The sequence below is a fragment of the Hetaerina americana genome, unplaced genomic scaffold, assembly GCF_022747635.1.
Source record: "Hetaerina americana unplaced genomic scaffold, ioHetAmer1.1.p SCAF_1, whole genome shotgun sequence".
Lineage (NCBI taxonomy): Eukaryota > Metazoa > Arthropoda > Insecta > Odonata > Calopterygidae > Hetaerina > Hetaerina americana.
In genome coordinates this window covers 118185108-118205171 of record NW_027286069.1, presented here as the reverse complement: position 1 = coordinate 118205171, position 20064 = coordinate 118185108, and the positions used below count along the sequence as shown (strand labels likewise).

Below are 20064 nucleotides of genomic sequence, written 5' to 3'. Positions count from 1 at the left end.
AATATTATTTCTGTTCATTTCAAAAATTTGTGCACTCCCTAAAGAGTACCCTTCATCCCTTTGTGATGGTAAAAACTATTGTCTCCTCACTCAGAAACAAATCCAGTACTGGCCCAGATGAAATTCCTGGTAAAGTTGTTCATCATTGTTTTGAAGCCATAAAAGCACCCCTTTTATTTTTAATTAATGAATCTTTGATACAAGGGATTTTCCCATCCCAATTAAAAGAATCAAAAGTAGTGCCCATTTATAAAAACCATGGCTGTGTAAATGATTTGAATAACTACAGACCAATAGCCGTCCAAAATACATTTGCTAAAATATTCGAAAAAGCCATGTATATGCAAATAGCATCTTATCTCGAAAAAAACTTCCTACTTTCTAATTCTCAGCATGGATTTAGATCGGAAAGGTCTACCACAACTGCCATATGTCAGGCAATCGACAGCATACTTAATTCATTAGATGCTAAACGCAAAACTCTTGGAATGTTTTTTGACTTGTCAAAGGCTTTTGATAATGTAAACCACAATAGACTACTAATTAAACTCAATAGAATAGGAATTAGAGGAAGTCCTTTAAACTGGTTGAAGTCCTTTATTCATAATCGCACTCAAAAAGTAGTGTTATCAGTTGATGGGTCAAAATATTCATCCGAAGCATACCAAGTTAACAAAGGTGTTCCACAAGGCTCAACCCTTGGGCCACTCCTCTTTCTGATTTACATCAATGACCTACCTAACTGCTTACCAAATAATGATGGAATAATACCAGTGTTGTACGCTGACGACACTAATATAATAATATCAACACAAACATATCCCAGCCTTGTGGAAAAAGCTAAGTCTGTCACACTTGCTATAAACAAGTGGTGTACAGACAACCTTCTAGACTTAAATGTAAATAAAAGTAAAATAGTAAACTTTACACACAATAAGAACATATCAGATGATCTGCTGGTAAAAATCAATGACCTATCAATTGAGCGTGTGACAGAATGCAAATTTCTAGGTATTTCTCTATGTGCAAATATTTCTTGGGATACTCATGTAAAAGCCCTCCAACACAAGCTCAGTTCAACTTGCTACTTATTAAGACACCTGTATGAAACTACAAGTAAAACTGTACTACTCAATTTGTACTATGGGGAAATTTACTCAAATATAACCTACAGTATAATATTATGGGGATCAGCTGCTATTTCTCAAACCATCTTTAAAATGCAAAAGAAAGCTATTAGAATCATCGCCAGGAAACCTTACAATGCTCCATCAAGGCCTATTTTCCATGAATTAAATTTGCTACCACTCCCATGCATCTACATTATGTTTTTAATTCTATATATAAAAAATAACATCGGCAACTATTCTCTTAACTCTGCCTATCATCATCATTACACCAGAGGCAGGAATGACTTCCATTATGGGAATATAAGAACTAAAGCATTGAAATTAGGACCCAATGAAATGGGCATCAGATTATTTAACAAACTACCCAAAAGTATCAAGGATACACAGGGAACTGCCGTATTCAGGCATAAACTAAAAAGATATCTACAACGCAATATGTTTTACTCGGTTGATGAATATCTCAACAATATTCCCGACCAGTAAGTTCATACTTTTAGTTTCTAGCAATGGTAATGGTCTGATTCATGTTTGTGATCAATGATTTTTCTGAATTTGATATTGTATGTGCATGTTACAGCCGATGTTCATGGGTTTGTACCAAACACTTATGTAACTATGAGCATCTATTCTTTTATGTATCTTAACTGAGCCTGTGTCTTTGCTCCTCATTGACGTGCCTTATATCATGTACATACTTCACCCACCTGGTATTTTTGTATTGTGATCTCTGGGCAAATAAAAAGTAATAATAATAATAATAATAATAATGGTATGAGAGGTTGAACGTCTGATGAGTATCATTAGTCTAGCAGGAAAGTTAATTACAAAGCTTATTACTGTACACTTTGTAAACAGTTGATCAAAGTTCGAGAGGTGTTCTCAAGAGTATTCTTCAGCTCTTGCTTTTAGTGAGGCACTCTGTTCCCCTGTTGAGTGACCATGGTGTAAAAGGAATGATGGTGCTGATGGAGCCATGACTCTTCTCTAGCACTTCATTGAACAGCCATTGAGGAGAAGTACATACGAGGGTGGGCTGAAAGCAAATGCGCACATTCTTGTAGACCACAAACAAAATGACCTTCAGGAGCACTCCTGGTGGCATGTGGAAGTAACATTCCCCCTCAACATGCTTGTGCAGGTTTGAGGTCGTTTCATTTATCCAGTGTATTCTGAGAAGTGGAAGTATGGAGACGTGTCCTAGTGCTATGTCAACATGAGTTAAACAGCATGCTGTTATCGAATATCTGCCTTCACCTCATCATTCGAGGTGTACTGATAACCCATAAAATGTCTCTTGGGTTGAGGAAAAAGATATAAATTGCAACGTGCAAGATAGTGAGAATAAGGAAGGTTTTGTTTGTTCTCATCTGTGGTACGATGCTGCACCCATCGTGCACAGATTTTGCAGTATCCCAATTGTTCAATGATGAAGCTGACACGTTCCTTGGATATTCTAATATGGTTTGATATGCTTTTGAGTGATTTTCCGGTCATTTTGAATCCGATTCTCGATGAGTTTGCGATGTTAATCGTCTGCGGAAGTGATCGGACGTCCGCTGCGTGTTTCATCAACAATTATGGCTTTTCAAGGCTCAAAACCACAAAATTTGACCACCCATTAATTTGCAGTAGATCTGTCAACGGCATTGTCATCATAAGCAGCCTTTTAATGATGATGAATCTCAGTAGGAATCACTTTTTCAGCTGTTAAAAATTTGATAACAACACGTTGTTCAACTCGCGTTGACATAGCACTAGAACACGTCTCCATACTTCCGCTTCTCAAAATACATGTACACTGGATGAATGAAATGCTTTCAAACCTGCTCTTGCGTGTTGAGGGGGAATGTTACTTCCACGTGCCATCAGGAGTGCTTTTGGAGATCATTTTGATTGTGGTCTACGAGCATGTGTGCATTACTTTTCAGCCTACCCTCGTACCTATGTTCCATTGTTTGCCTCAGGGAAATGCAGTCCGTCGCGCTCTGAGACTTCTCGTAATATTTGCTAATTCCAAAAAATGCAAGTTTTGAGGCAATTAATACACAGGTAAATTGAAAACAAAACCAAGTGGATTTCTTTCCACTTAAGTATTTACTGTCCTAAATGGTGTAAATACTATACTAGCCCAATTTTGATGAATTATCAGTAGGGTTGCTATAGAGTTCTCAGGTTGCTGGCTCTTTGAATGGATGTGACTTTTGCTTGCAATCAAACTGAAAATTCTGTAATTTAGTTGTCATTCTTGCATTGTGATTTCCCCTGGACATTTTAGTTGCTCTTTCCTGTACACTGGCCGTGGTGGTGACAGAGTAACATACCTGCCAACCCAGAGGTTGCAGGTTCGATTCCCACCTAGGTGGGTTTCCCTTCACTTAGGGCTTGTGCATTAATAATTGTCGTCACTGTACATGGTTTGTATAAAATTTGTCGGAAAAATGCAGTTATTTCAGATATTTCTTCTGTTCAAAGTACATCCCTTGAGCATTGACACACTTTTGCCATCAGCTTTTCCACGCCTTGAAGGCTTCCTGGTAGGTGTATTCCATAAGGTCCTTCAGGGTATGCATGGAAGCTTCTTTGATGGCATTTAGTGTCCCATGGTGGTGTCCTTTGAGGGAAGATTTCACTTTTCGGAATAGGAAATAGTCTGCTGGTGCCAAGTCCAGACTCTGAGGGGGTTGGGAAATCATCGCGATTCTGTTGCAGAAGGTCTTTGCCAGCAGACTCTCAACTCTGCCCTTGGTCATCCGTCCGAAGACCTTAGGCATGAGTTACCACAGATCTTTCACATCGCCAAATTTTTAGTGATAATGGTGTGCTTTGTCATCTAATCAATGCAATATATTATCTGCTATCATGCTCGCCCTAAACCAACAGACTGAATTCAGCTTTTCACGCTCCTATCAGGAAAAAAATGTTATCGATACTTTTTATACAAATTTTGTGTATGCAATGTTTAGGAGTTGGATGGAAGAAGGAACTATGAAGTCTCATTCTTGCCCCAATAAAAAAAAAAGAAAATGGCATTAAATAAATACACCTGCTGCATAATTTATGGTTTCCGGCATAACTTAATGGAATTGATTCAGATTGGAAATGAGAAATAGTAACTTTGTGATTCCACTGAAAAAATTTTTCTGTTACTATTTTTCATTTCCAATACCTGCTGTGCTTAATTGTGTTCTTATTCCGTAATATATTTCAGCCAAGTGTTCGAGATTTATGAGACACTGCCAGATCCATCGCCGTCGAAGATGAATGAAGTCGTTCGTGCCGCAGTCAACATTTGCACGGGCGTCTACGTGTGCATGGGCTTCTTTGGCTATGTTGCTGTGTGTAGGCCGCCATCGTCTCCCGTGATTAGTGATGTGGGGCTTGACCCATCGCCAACCCTCACGGGAAATATCCTTATGTCCTTCCCTTCCTCCTTTACCATGCAGGCCATCAAATTATTTTTTGTTGCCTCTGTCGCCTGCAGTTTCCCCCTTGTCATATTTCCTTGCAGGGCAAGCCTACATTCTTTGTTGTTCCGCAGGGTAAGTCACTGAAAATATTCTTTTCTTCTGATTAGGTGATGCTTTTTTATATTGCAGAAAACTCTCAATTATCCATTTTGCAGATTATCCATGCTACTACTCTCTCTTCCCAGTGCCTCAAAATTTTAATAAAATTGCAATCATAAAGATAATCAAATGGTTTGAAATTTTTATATACATTTTGAAAAATTTAGAGTTGAAAATACCTTGGCGTTGTTAAAAGTTTTTATTTAATAAAATGAAAAGGTGTCAAAAGTATTAAATATTTTAATGTAAACATTTTTGTACTATTCGTTCTTTCCCATCAATCGTGTCCCTCCCATTCCTTAGCCCTGGGAATCCCATATTCTTCTATAAGGCAAGCAAAATACTACCGACCACTACCTATGCAATAAATGAGTCATCGACTATCTACACTGCATTATTTTAGTCGTTATTACAGCACAAATATGAATCCGTATCAGTGATCCTTATTTACCATTCTTCCTTTGCCAGTCATTTGTTATATTTCCTGGCTGCATGATTGGTTAAGTTTCCTGAGGAAAAGATGTTCTACTGCTCACTTGATGATATTTCTTATTGTTGTTCTTTTAAAACTAGAAATCCAACCAAATAAAAATAGAAAAAACTGTCCATTCCATAACTAAAGAAGGAAAATTACTCACAAGGAAAGAAAAAGGAGAGTCTCATATTCTACATTTATTTATATCACGACCATAATTTTTGTATATTTTGGCGATCCCATGTTTTTCAATCATGGTGCATCCATTAGCAAATGGATAATATTGAGAGTTTTCCTGATGAAACTTGATGATGACCTTGGATACATTCAATTACAAAGATAAATAGTGGCCCAAATGTTTGAGAGAGCCACTGTGATATTGGGTGAGCGTAGAGGGCTAAAAGAAAAACTTCGTAAGCACTTCATATGCGCTCTGTTTCATATACTGCTCTGAATTGAATCTAGACTATAAACTGTCTTTTCACCATGTCTACTCTATCACGTCCATCTCTGTATTTTTTTAATTTTCTTGCTAGTTTTATCAACTTTCCTGTTAACCAGAAGAATCGGGTCTTAAACAAGTGAGGAAGAGGTTCCCATCTGTCATATCATCATCATCTTGTACCTTATAGTTAATATTTAGTCTTATCCAGTTTTCAATCAATTAGCATTGGTTGGCAACAACCATCCACACATTGTCCTCTGCCACCCTCTTGAACGAATGCATCAGGCATTTATTAGGAGACAGCAAGAGCCCATAAAGAGCCACTGGGACTTACTGCACATTTTTTGTGAAATCATAGTGCTTAGTAGGATTCAAAAACATTGTTTGGTTGAATGGTTTCTCAGTTTTAGAAAGGACTTAAAATGTCATTTTTTGCTCATGATGTCAGGTGTTCCTTTTCCTCATTCTTATATTTTATTTCAAATAATGAAGTGGTGGATGAGAGGTATTGCCTTCTGCATTGGGAAGTTGTTGACTTGGCATTCAATTGCCAAGAGTGACGTAGTGTCTGGAGTTAGTTGAGTACAGTTTATATGTGTGGTATAGCGCATTAATAAAGGGCACTGTGATATGACCATCATACATAAATGAACATTGTTTTCATCACCAGCAAGTCACCTGCATTTCTCATTAATACCAAAATTAGGTATTGTTTTTTGAGTGAATTAAAGTGAAGAGGTAGTCAGTTGTAGTGTGAAAACCTCATCTGATAGTAGTCATTGACTCCATGAATACAGAATTGAAGACATAAATGCCATTCTATAGCATCTCGTGTTGTCACACTTTGCCAGTAATTAGTGAAGAATATCCAGGATAAAGTTTTCATGGCTTGCTCTGTTATTCACTTATTTTAGTTCGTTCAAAATATCTTTGTGACTGGCCCATTGTTAGATTTTGGAGACATTTGATCATAGCCACTGAGAAGGGAGGGGTCATCCCTGAGGTTGCTGTTTCGCTGTGACTGTAAGTAGCAATAGGTACATGTATTTCACAGTGTATGCATGGTTGGGTCAGACATTTCATGTTGCACTGAGCCAGCAGGCCAAAACCAAGATGTTTGCACCACAAATGCTGACTCGTCACTTTTACCAAATTGTTTGCATCCATTTCACCCATGTTGGATTTTCCTTTCTGTTTAATGTTTTTCTCCGCCATGAAGAGTGTCGGGTAATAATGTCTTAAACTTGGTCAGTGAACCCTGGGTCATTTGACATTCCAGACTTCTTGAACTCCCACACTTCACTAAATGATATATGTAAACTGTAATGTTGAGTTTCAAATCTTTTTATTCATCAAATCAAGGTCAGTATATATGTATTGTGTCTTTTGTCTTACCTAATAACAGTTTTCATGCATGTTGCCATTAAAATTGATTGCTATGGTCAGCTGACTTCACTTTCCTTGAGAAAGTACATGACCTGTATGCCTCCATGTAATAGTGAAAAATACAGGATCAATGAACACAGCAGCATTGCCATTGTGTCCTCCTGAGCCAAGAGCCAGGAGTGGGCTGGCACATTCTGGTGTTTCACTGTGTATCCGAGTATCAAACCTGTGCCGGCCATACATGGATGGGTTTGAAGCAGCCGTCTCCTTGTCAAAACAGGGATTTATAAATAGAACGACGAATTTAATATGGCTACAATGGACTGAGAATCTGCCATGAACAGTATTATGGACTTGTTACATTTTAAAATATTAAATAAAATGTATACCCAAACCCAATCCATGTATGGCTAAACTGTAAAATTTGGGCATACTTTGCAACACAATGGACAGGGATCTGAATGGAGACCCAGGATGGGGATCCAGGGGAAGCTGAATTTTCATGTTGTCCCTCAACACACCTACTGGTATTTGAATGTGTTTAGAAAACTTCTCAGTCACAAAGATGTGTACATTAAATGCACATTAATGGACAATTATGTGGTAAGAGGCATATTTAAAAATTAAGGGCCTTTTGGTCATAAAAAAATATTTATTAGAAAAGTTTTTATTTATGGTCACCTACCGACATTACTTGTCTACGTAATCACTGTTCACTTCCAAGTGCCTTTTGTGATTCTGCAGCAGCTTCTTTGAACTTTCAGCATAGAAGTTCCCTGCCTGAAAGTTAAACCATTGAGAACAGTGGTCTTGAGTTCCTTGTCATCCACAATCCATTTTTTTTCACCGATCCCCTGTAACAAGTTCAAGAAAAGGCAATGGGCGCTAGGTGCAAGGTTGGGACTGTAGGTTGGGGTCCAAAAATACTCGCTCACTCTTTTTCTTCTCTGAGCCAAGTTCTTTGCTCTTTGTATGCAATTGGTGATATCCCAGCTTTTCTGTAAGAATTGTGTATAACAGTGGTGCGCCCAACAAGACTAGGAATTTATCAACCAGAGCCCTAATCATCAAGCATCCATCAGAGAGCAATCCTTGATTCAGAACGATTTCATTGGTCTTGATGCTGGGCCTGCCACTCTTCATGGCGCACATTTGTGTGGCCATATTTGAAGGTTGGCACCATTGTCCAACCTTCCTTCACTCATTAATGTGGGCCCATAAACTGGGCGCAACTCTTGATGAATCTGGGCAGCTGATAACCCTTTTGCATTTTCAAATATCGAATCGCAGCACATGCACTTTGCGACCGTCAGAAGAAACAATTTTCGTGGACATTCACCGACGGGCAATTGAATCAAAACAATAACTTCAGTGGCTTTGGAATCAATTAATAGATCCTGCTGCATGCGTACAATATTTTCCTAAGCCGTCAATATTTGAAAATAAGGAAACAGCCCTTCCTTTTCAAATATGCCTCATATTTGGTTTGTGGTTTCATTTGTTTGAAGAAATAGCCTTCTTTGGCCACGCCTAATGAAAATCTTTCCCCTGCAACAGGCGCCACATCATGAAACGGGGATGGGAGTGAGTGGGGGTGGAGGGGGTTCGGTAGCGGCCTCCACGGCGAGCCTCCTGCCCCCAGGGGGCGGTGGGGGACAGGTCATTGAGCGCATTCCCGAGCGCCGCTTCCGGCTCCTCACGATCTCCCTGGTGGCTGGCTCCCTTGCCGTGGCGTTTGCACTCCCAGACATAGAGCTGGTGCTGGGTCTAGTTGGATCCTCCATTGGCACCATCACCTGCCTCCTCCTGCCCGCACTTTGCTTCCTCAAGGTGGCCCCCTCGCATCCCTACCGCCACACACACTGGGGGGGCGATAAGGGCGTCACAGCGGAGAGGCTCCTGGCTCAGGTGGGTCCATGTTTAAGGGCCATGGGCGGTGGTCGTTCCACGCCGCATACTTTCTATTTTCATGTTGAATGTTGCATTTTTTTAGTTATTCTAGTTTAAAATTTAATGGAGTTTTTCAAATTTCATGATAAAACTTTAAAAATAGGTTCTTTTTTTAGATAATCACTCCCTTTTTAGCATTTCTCTTGTACCCTGTTTATCAATATAACTACACTTTGTTGGTAAAGTTGATGTCTTTATTTTCTAGCTGTGGTACCTTTGATTAAAAAATGATGATACTGTAATGTATAAATATTGTTCATTTTGTATGAGAAGCAGTCAAAATTGTTGGTTAAAAGTGCTGTTTAGTTCCCCTTTTTAAGTCTGGAAGTAGTTTAAATTGACCACTGTGGTGAAGAGATGCCCTATATTGGATACAATCCTCTGCAAATCATGGAATTTCTTGTTTTGAATCTGGGAGGGGATGGGAAGGTGGGGGACATGCAGAAGAGTCCTCGTATGAGGAGTGAATGCTTCTGATGTGTGTCACGATGGCCACCAGGGGGGGGGAGGGGGGGGGGGACATTGCAAGCAGGCGATGCAGCCATCACCATCAGCTCCCTTTATTGCAATATTGAATGAGCTCTTGAACATTTCAGGTGATGATTGTTGTTGGGGCAGTCATTCTCATCCTTAGCACATATGCGAACCTGCATGCCGTGGACCAAGCTCGTGCAGAAGAGCCCATCACGCCACATCCGTTGCACATTCCCAAAATCCCTGCAGTTCTGCCTCCGGGGCAGTTGGCAGTCGGAGAGACCAACGTCATCATTCCAGTGGTGCTTCCCAAAGCTGTGCAAGGAATCGAAGTTCCAAAGATAGGTAATTCACTGCAGGACGTCATCACTCGCAAATGTGACTCTCATAAAGGCTGCATGCTTCTGTTATAGAAAAAGATTGGTCGAGTCCTATCCCATTTGAACAGTCTTCCGTCATGATACAAGCAATCCTTGGCTGATTATGATCACCTCTTCCATGGCACAGTATTGTGCAAGCAACTGCCAATGCCTGTCTGTGATGTGGTCAAGGAAATAACCTTGAGGATAGGAGGGAATGTGCTAATGTCTTTCAGCTCCTGGAAAGCTTCTTTTTCCAAGTAATTTTCCAATTATTATTTGTTTGGGTTTTCATGAAAAGGTGTTCACATTTTCCCAGCGTAGTATGTGTATGGGTTTCACATAAATCATCCTACTAGCGCAGCCTCCTCCATCTTACGCTTACTATGGTTTGACGATCTTACTGTTAGCAAGAAAATGATGTGCTGCTGGACTTAGACGATTTATAAGTTCATGTGCATTGCAAAATGTAACCTATAGCATTTAAATGTATTGCTATCATATTAATATTTTAATTTGTTACAATTATAAAAATGGCAATGGAATTATAAGCTCGACTAGCCCTAAAATTAGCGGTTTTATAAAACTTTATGAGGTTTGTAACTGATTCTAGAGAAAACTATGAAATCTAAAAAAAAAAATAAACCTATACTGAAAGTTTCAGAAATGGATTAGGATGCACATAAATGCAAATGTGCATTAATAAAATGCAGTTTTTTCATAAGAAAAAAATGTTCAAACATTAGATAGTCCCACAGTCCCGAATTGAAAATTAAAATCATGCTAACACATTTTAATGTATTAATAATTTTTCTTTGATCCTAATTTGACAAATGTGTTATTTTTTTAGTTTTTGATAATTTTGATTAGTGCCATATTGTATAACTATTCGTTGTCAGCTGCTCCAATGTAAACGAGACCAAAGGGAAAGATGCTTCTAAATTTGCACTTTCTTTAACAGTCCTCAACTGTTTCCTCTCTCATGCCAGCACAAATCAAGTCTCATTATTACCAGACTCTTTTAAGGTCTCATTTGAAATATGCATGTGATGTAAGGGTTCCGACTGAAAAAGGCCTCATATGGAAAATTGCAAAGTTTCAACTCAGTGAAGCTTGTTTTGTTAAAAATTGTCATGATAAAATGCAAAGCGTCACCAAAATGCTCATGGAGTTGAGGTGGGAATCATTGGCAGAGAGACGATTCAATGCAAGATTGAAATTATTAAATAAATTCAGATCCGCATGTTTCAGCACCGAGGTCTCGCAAATTATTCGCACTCCTACATACATTGGTCGCTTGGATCATGCATATGAAATTCGGGAAATAAATGCCAGAACTAGCAGACTCAAGGGCTCCTTCTTCCCACGGACAATGCGGGATAGTAACTGTAAGGTTATAGATAGCAAAAATGAGTACAGGGAATAATTAGTTTTATTCAAATGGATGAGAAAGATGGTCCCCAAGGTGCTGTTGGAAGACTGCTTGTGTGACAATCTTGCCTTGGACTTCTTGGACCAAAGTGAAAGTGGCCTGAATTCTTTAGAATAGGTGGTTACTGGTGATGAGATATGGGTCTCTGAGTACAACTTGAGTTTTGACCCCTTTGAGCACCATTTCACTTTCACAGCAGTCCTAGAGGTCCAAGGTAAGATTGTCATACAAGCAGCAGTCTGCCAACAGCACTTCGGGCTCTATCTGGGCATGTACCTCTCTCATTGGCCCATTCTTCTGTAAGAATGCAATGAATGCTCTGTAGTTTCCTGAATATCCTGAAGCTTGGGGTACAATCAGAATCGAGCATGCCTCTTTGAATGACGGCTTTATTCCTCATCGTCAAACTCCTCGTTACCCTTCGAGAACATCCTGTGTAAGCAGCAAACCATCACTTGGGACATTTCTCTATCTCCATAAGCATTCTTAACCATGGTTTCCTCAGTTTAACACAACAGTTTATCACAGATCATTGCTGCATGGAAAGTGGCTTAGTGAATTTGTGACGTGACCGTCAAACAGGGGTTTCAGTCTAGCAGCAATCCGCACACTGTATATGCCCACAGACAACTGACGTGGGTCACATTGCTTTCCCAAGATCTCCCCTCACCTTCCCCACCACAAATCACCCCACCCCAGCCATATGTATTGGTGGCAAAAAATCATTCTAATTATTTTTGGGACCGACCCAAATGTATGTATAACTGTGTAAATAGCAGACCCAAATGTATGTAATACTTTGTATCCTGACCATGCCATTAATATTTACAATTAGTCAGTACCTAGTCACTTACTTTCTGTTTGAACATAAGGGTGTTCATGTGGCCCTTTAAGTCGTAAAAAAAAAGTTAATTATATACCCTACTGCTAGTGGATTGTAGGCCATTGGCAGTGTCCTCTGTATGAAAAAAGATATATGAAGACCGCCTTGTTGCCTGGCACTTTAACCATGCACTTCTGAGGATAATAAAAAGCCATGGAGATTAGATTAAGCACAACACAGAAAATATGTTCTACAAGAAAAAGTTAAAATGACAAGACCTTTGAGCAATGAGCAACAAGGGGTGCAATGAGATTTTGTATTCAAGTCAATAGTTCTCTTTTGGATTTTAACTTTAGCCACTGCATGAGCACTCCAATAGCAGGATCCTAAATTTTCCTGGTGAAATTTTCACATTTTTATCTTCAATTTAAAAGTGACCAGAGTATTTTCAAGGCAATAAGCTTACCCATGATTAGATTGATGGGCTAATTATTTTGTCTAGTTGTTTAACAGTCTTACAAACAGTTTTTCATGAAAGTTATGTTTCAAGTCACTCATCTGTTGATGTCAATATTCGTAATTCAATTTAGAATCTAATCAAATAAAAATTTGAAAGCAGCTTCTCAAAATTGTCGTTTAAACAATCTTGATTATCTTCTTCTTCTGGAAAGCTGGTCTCTAAATCAAAATACTACTTCTTTTACTTCTGGGTTGATGTTAATAGTGACTCATTGTTTTTAAGCTTAAATTTTAAGAAACAATCTCAATCGTGGAAATATATTATGTTAATTGTGATAATTTAAAATCACTGGATGAAATTCCATACTTCTTTGTTGAAGTTTGGAGATTTGCCAATTGATTTTAATTAATCTTATGAATTTGTTGTCTCAGGTGTAACTTTATGGAATTTGCATAACATATTGAAATGAAATGAAATAATTTACTTTGTAATTCCAGACACTTTATTTAAAAAAAAAAAAAAACGACCCAGGTTTTGACATTGAATGTTATCCTCAATGTCATCGTAACCTGATGATGACATTCAACGTCGAAACCTGGGTCGTGTTTTTTTTTAAATAATGAGTGTGGAATTACAAAGTAAATTATTTCATTTCATTTCAATAATCTCATGAATGTTTGGTTTTGGGTGTTTGCTTACGCCAGCACATTTGGCATGCTTTCGTTACATTTCCAGTTGGTCACCTGGACAGTCCCGCCGATACAGTGAAGAAGTTGGCTGTCAATGACAAGAAAGATGGTGAGATTGTCAAGGTGGTGCCAGCAGAGAGTGTGCCCAAGGAATTGAAACCGGAGAAGCGCCAAGAGCCTCCCATCCCTGAAGCACCTGACCACAGCGTGAAGAAGAAGAACCCAAGTGGTGCTGAGGAGGCCCCCTTGAAGGCGATGAAGAATGAAGTGGAGGCACCCAAAGAGGCACCAGCAGTCCCACTGGTGGGCGGTGTGGGGAAGGAAGTAGGGGCCGCGGGAGGGAAGGATGCGGCACCAGCGGCCCCACTCCCGGGCGTGGCCAAGGAAGCAGCCGAGGTGCCGGACTCCGTGCACGGGGATGCCATAAAGAAGGAGGAAGAGGAGGTGGGCATTGAGGAGGGGGCGGCCAAGGGGGAGGAGGAGCGCCGGAAGAGGGAGGAAGAGGCCGAGGAGCAGAGGAAGAGGGCCGAGAAGGAGAGGAGGGAGAAGGAGCTACTGCAGAAGCTAGCGGACGACCGGAAGAAGCAGCAGGAGCAGATCAACATCCAGATGGAGATTCTGAAGAAACTGCAGGCACTGGAGGTCAAGAAACCAGAGCCGGAGAAGAAGACTGATGCCGAGAGCAAAGTCAAGGAGAATGTGGTTGGCGCGGATGAGCCAAAGAAGGTGGATGGCAGCAATCAGGCACTGGTGGTGAGTGCAGAGGTGAAGAAGGGTGATAAAGGGGAGAAGAGCGGGGTGAAGGAGCAAAGGGCGGCTGACAAAGGCCCAGGCATTGGGGGAGAAGGTGCACCATGGAAGAGTAACGGCATCCCAGGGCCATCCATCCTGAAGGCTAAGGAACCGAAGAAGACTGACCAAGCTAAAATCCAGGCCCTAGATGTGTCTCAGAGTGGTAGGAAAAAGGATCCATTGGCTGAGAAAACATCCGCCAAGGAAAGTGGTGGCAGAGCAGCACTTGCTAGTAATATGGATCCGTTACCAGTGAAGGAGGAAAGGAAGGTTGTCGGTGCCAATTTCAGTGGCATTAGCCAAATGAAAGCTGCTGTCCCAATGCCCCTTCTTCTCGTAGGGCAGCCGAATGGTATTTTGGGAAGAAATGAATTAAAAGCTAAAGAACGGGAGAAGAGGGAAGTGAGCTTGGAGGCTGTTGAGAAGGCTGTGTCCCAAGATGGCGCAATAGGGAGCGTGGTGAAGGAATGTGAAGGAGGCTGCTCTGAGGATGTGAAAGAATCAAGCAAGGTTAGTGACACAGTGGTGGTGGAGAGAGACAAGGGATATTCCAACTCGCAGGGAGAATGGGCCAGCAGTTTAAATGTTGGTGATGCAAGTACCAAAGATTTGCACAGGACGCAAGATGGGAAACAAGGCTCAGATGTAGGGAACGAAAAAGTGAGTGATGAAGAGAGTGTTCCTACAGGAGCCGGTGCGGCAGCCGTGGACAAGGTTAAGGAATTGAAGGGAGGTGTTGCGATTTGTCGAGATGAGGTGGTGTCCACTCGCTCTCCTCTGCTGTGCACATTGGGTGCTAAAGAGTCGGATAATTATCTTTCTCCCACCATAAAGGCACCATTAAGATTATCCGATCCTGTTGAAGGTAAAACCGCACCTGGAAACATTGAGACCAAAGTGAATGTAGACGGTGTGATGATGGAAGCCATGCCATTGAAACGAGACTTGAAATATATTCAAGAAGTTTTTGAGGACTCCAGTGATAAAGCTGAAGGTTAGTTCATAGGATTTATTTTTGAAGAGAAGGATGAGATGTGGTTATGTGAACAGAATAACAGGGTGAATTTGTATGTTATTTATTTGAGTGCTAGGTAAAAATTCAGAAATTCACCAGTGTTAATTTGCTTTTGTTTTTCCCTGGAATATTTTAGCTGCTGCAGTGACATATTCAGGGAGGCAGGTATTGTAAGATCCCAGTGTGGGATTTTGCTATCAAATAAATTTCCAACCAACTTTTTTACCAGTCGGTATATAGCCAGCTGCATTGCTGTAATTGAGGTCCTGCCAGTGACAGCATTCACTAAGTCTGAGTTATGAATGAATATACATAAATGTGGTTACACATTTAGATTAGGAGCGAATGTCCTGTATTAGACAGATGGCCTGCCTTTTGGCCCTTTTGTTTTTGTTGCATAAAAGAAAATTGGCATTTCACTTTAGCACAAAATATATAAATGTTCCATGAAACGAGTGAATATAATGTATGGATTAATGTTTTCCTGTCGAAAATCATGCCAGGTACTAGCTGGTAGTTTTGAATTTATGGTTGATTGTTTAAATGTTCCGCCTTTACCATGATGCGCATTCCAATTTGTGGAAGTCCAGCATTGATTAACGGAAGCGGTCATCAATCATTGTGGAAAGTTGGATACAAATGCATTCCTTCCCAGTTGATTTGGGCATTTAGCATAAATTATTAATTATATTAATCAATTGGTTTCTCTTACAAATGAAGAACAAACATGAACTCAATCCTCACCTAGTCATCACAATTTTTTTCTGGAAAAGGGTTATGTTTTAGTAGGATGGTGATCATCCCTCTTATCAAAAGAATATTTGAGTTTGTGTATGTTTAGGTTAAGATGAGATTTGAACACTTGAAGGATATTTTATGCAATATGATATATTTTTGCAATTACTCCTCAAGGATAATGGTAAAATGATGCTCCCTATTTTGTATAAAAAATGTTCCATTTATATAAATTCTAAAGAAAAAATATATTCTCAAAATAGTTATGTGTAGGGATGTGTGTCATTAGTAACTCACAGTTATATTTTTGGAAAGCACTATGATCATAATACGTTTTCATTTTCATTTAATATTAATTGTATTAGCTCCTAAAGGAAAAAAGTATTCTTGCAGAACTCTCTCTCTTAGAAAATTATTGGTATTATTTTTAAAGTTTGAAAAAGCACGTGTGTTATTTGGCTTTCCTTTCGGTTTCATTCTTGCACCAAGCTACCAATTTTGTCTTCCTACAGCCCTCCCTTCCTCTTTGTTATTGCATTTTATTCTATTTAACTCAAGTCAATGTCATTGTATGCAGGGTTTCAATAATATTTGTGCAAAATGGAACTTTTGACAAGGTTTGGAAAAGAAGAGCTTTGTTGTGGTGTTGCGGGATATTTACAATATTTTATCAAAATATTTATCTTCCTAAATATATTGTACATAATGCTTTTGTCTATTATACATTTTTATTTAAGTATAAAGTGTTGAAATTGATTGCAAAGGATGATCTCTACTTTTTGTGTTTTAAGGAATTGTGATTGCACTGTTGTGATGTTTCTCTTTCATCAAGTTTTCCCATGAATGTTTTAATTCCTACAAGAAACTATTGCACATTTGAATTCCTATTGTTTGCTGTGCACTGAGATTTCATTGGGATCCTTTACACTCTGAATAATGTTTTAATATTTAAAAATTCTTTGCTGATGTGTCTAATTTTGTGAGCACTGGTGCCACTCATTATTTGTAGTTGAAAGCAATTCTGCATTTCAATAAAGTTCATTTTTACTAATTGAAATACAGTTTAACAGAATATTTATGAATATCCGTCCTTTCAATATCATTTATTTCAGAGGGATGTCTCTACTGGCGAACATTTTAGTAAATTGTTTGTATTATTTAATTGATGCATTGTCATACTCTGTTTTCGTAATTATTGAAATTGATCTTATTCACACATATGATTTATCACAGTAAGGAGATGTTTAATCACATTTGTCGGCACTTCTTCTGAAATCTTCCTCCATGTCCTTCCTGCTGTGTGTCCTTGCCAGGGCCCGTGACGCAAGTTGCACCCCCCTCCCTCCTCCACCTTCTCCCGTCAAATGCCCTCCTAACAGACCACGCCCACTCTATGCCAATGTGAAAGGCAATCGTCTTTCAAACGCATTATGTCCTTCAATGAGAACTCTCTTCTTTCTGTTTTTGTTGGGAAATGCACCCCTCAGCTCTCCCCCTTCATTAATAATAATCATTTCATTAGTCAACTGTGCCTACGTGATTGATGGTTTCTGGCATAACTTTGTGGAATCAATTCATAATGGAAATGAAAAAATAATAACTTTGTGATTCCACAGAAAATTTATTTCGATGCCACTTGTGTTTTGACGTTCAAGGTCATCTTCAGGTAACAACTCTTACTGACATCCATCCATATATGAATACTACACTCAAGTAGGGGCGGGGAGGTGAGAAGCTGTAATACTCCTCTACTTCCCCCCACAGTCTCCCTGGAACTCTGAGATATGTAAAGGGCTTTGTGTTTATGTATATGAACAGCTTAAAGCCCACCCACTTTCCTCCACCATTAGGAGTGCTTCCCATAGGGGACCTCCTCCCACTTTCTGCCCTTCCCTCCTGCAATCATTGCGCAATTCCCTCCCCCACCCACTCTCCCGGACCTTCCCATCTCCCCGCCCCTACGTGATTGTACAAATCACCCTAGGAGACTTTAGAGAACCTGGATATACATTATGGTGAATCTGCATCTTTGATTATGATGACTTATTATTGGCCTCTGAATTTTTCAAGTCGCCATATGAGCACATCTGAGCTGAGCATTAAATTCCTCTTGTTGAACCTAAACAGGCAATAGTGGAGTCGACGCACTAATTAATAATGGGTTTCTCATTGGATGTTCGTGTAAGTAACAGCTAAGAGCCCTGTAAAATTAAAATGTATGGTGCACAAAAGTTGCATTTAGTTTGGGTAAAGAAGAATAGAATGTCCATGGCTATTTCGATCAATATAATGGGTACTATTGTGACAAAATAAGGACCAGTCAGAAACCAGAAGTAACTTACACCACTGATCACACAATTGTCACCTAATATACGTATGGGTTTGTTTGCCATGAATAAATTTTAAATATATTTGGTGGATATAGGCAATTACATGTATGCTTGTGGAGTGCTTGTGCTATAAATTGGAGAGATAGGGTGAAAAATGAGATGGTCATAAAAGAATATGGTTTAGATCCTCCAGTAAAAGATGAGTATGAAAGAATCATGTGACTATATGCTAATATATGCTTATTCATATGCAATGTATTTTTTTCAAAGCCATGAAAGTAATGAAATGGAGCTACTGTTTAAGGATATACAGCTAAATAACAATTGGGAAGGAGGCTAGTAAATGTAAAGCAGGCAAGGGAGATCATATAATTTGTACAAAAGGAAGTGGATGAAGCATATATTGTTGTAATCCGCATATATTAATGGAAATGTAAGGTATGAACTGGTACTCTCACAAGTGCATGCTGATTCTTACCATTCTTGTAAACTTTGACACCATTCAACTTGAACTTAACTGTCTGTGAATTCATTTTAATTTCTAGGTGACAAAATTTCTCTTGTTCTGTGGCCTGGTAGTTTTACAAACCAATCTATGATTATGGTGAATCATCTTCTGTGAAGGATTCACAATGTTCTCTTATTCTTCTTGCTGGTAATTGTGATTTTGCTCATTGTACTAAACTCTCCAATTGAAAACCTTCCAAATGAAATGGTTTTGGTGAATTCTACAAATGAGTGAATGGTGCTGGAAATGATTTACCACTGTCTCCTGTTTGAATCTTCTCACTCCCATACCACACCTTCTTCAGCCAAAGAGTAAGTATTAATGCTAGTAAATTAGCTCATACTTTGCTAAATTCCAAGGAAGAGTGGAAGATGCCACAACCGTAACTTTTAATGGAGTTATCCACTAATATGCATTTCAATGCAACAATGTCAGAGTGTTAAAATCATTCGCCTTGACTGGGATTTTCAGAGTGTAAGAGGAAGCCTTGATAGCTAAACTGGCTAAAGCACTCAGCCGGAAATCGAGGGATCATATTTTGCTGTCAATAAATTGTCTTAAAACCATAAAAGGTGAGACTACACAATGTGTCTGGCTACTTCTCTTTGTTTTTTTTATGTAGAGCATTATGGAATTGATTAGAAATAAAATCCTCTGCCTGGAAATGACATTGCAAGACCTGAAAAATACCATTCTTGTGTTCCCTGAACATTGGCATTTTAATCCTGTGTGTTTTTGATGTAATATCTTATTACAGTTGGAAGAATGTTACGTGGGGCTGAGTTTGATGGTGCAAAAAGTGGCTTCAAGAAGGACTATATCTGTGTTAACTGTTGAAAACCAATTTGATACTGTGCTGCCACAGTTCAAGCAGTTTAAAACAATTGTTTTGAATTTTATGCTGGTAGTCGCTCTGATATTTTTGTTTCTTTCTTTAGTGATGTTAATAGATCTGGTTATATGTGAAAACTTGACTGAATTATCCTTTGTTTGAATTTCAATGTTGTTATCATTAACAAATAACTTAGGAATTAATTAAATGAAGAATACAATGTATATTTCAATGTTGCGGCATCTCCCGCAGTTTCTTTGGAATACAATGTATCTTTCCACGTACAACTAGTTTCAATGCTCAAGCGTCATCATCGTATCGTAGCGTTGAAACTAGTTGTACGTGAATAAAGGACAGTGGAAAGATACATTGTATTCTTCATTTAATTAACATAAATTTCCACAAAGTTGAGCCGGGAACAATTGAACTTAAGAATTATTATTTTGTTAACCTTCTCACTGGTCTTGGCATATATATGTACAAATTGAGTAGTTTCAGGCATGATGTGATGGAATTTGAACATAATAAAGAAAAGATAGTAACAAAATACTGCTAGATAAGTTTAATAGTATAACTGGGTTTTGATATTTTACATCATCTACAGGTCCTGATCTGAAGATGATATAGTACATTGAAACACTGTCGTACTATTATACCTAAATA

General features: G+C 39.1%; 1 protein-coding gene across 1 annotated transcript in view; it reads left to right on the top strand.

Annotated features, from left to right (window-relative positions):
- LOC139696334 (putative sodium-coupled neutral amino acid transporter 10) overlaps positions 1-16809 on the top strand; it is a 30925-nt gene extending 14116 nt beyond the window's left edge. The window contains exons 6-9 of the mRNA XM_071595093.1: positions 4339-4669; positions 8560-8910; positions 9549-9771; positions 13236-16809. Coding sequence (XP_071451194.1) covers positions 4339-4669; positions 8560-8910; positions 9549-9771; positions 13236-14980 — 2650 coding nt within the window. The 3' untranslated portion in view covers positions 14981-16809. The remainder of the gene's footprint in view (positions 1-4338; positions 4670-8559; positions 8911-9548; positions 9772-13235) is intronic.
- The last annotated feature ends 3255 nt before the right edge of the window (positions 16810-20064 follow it).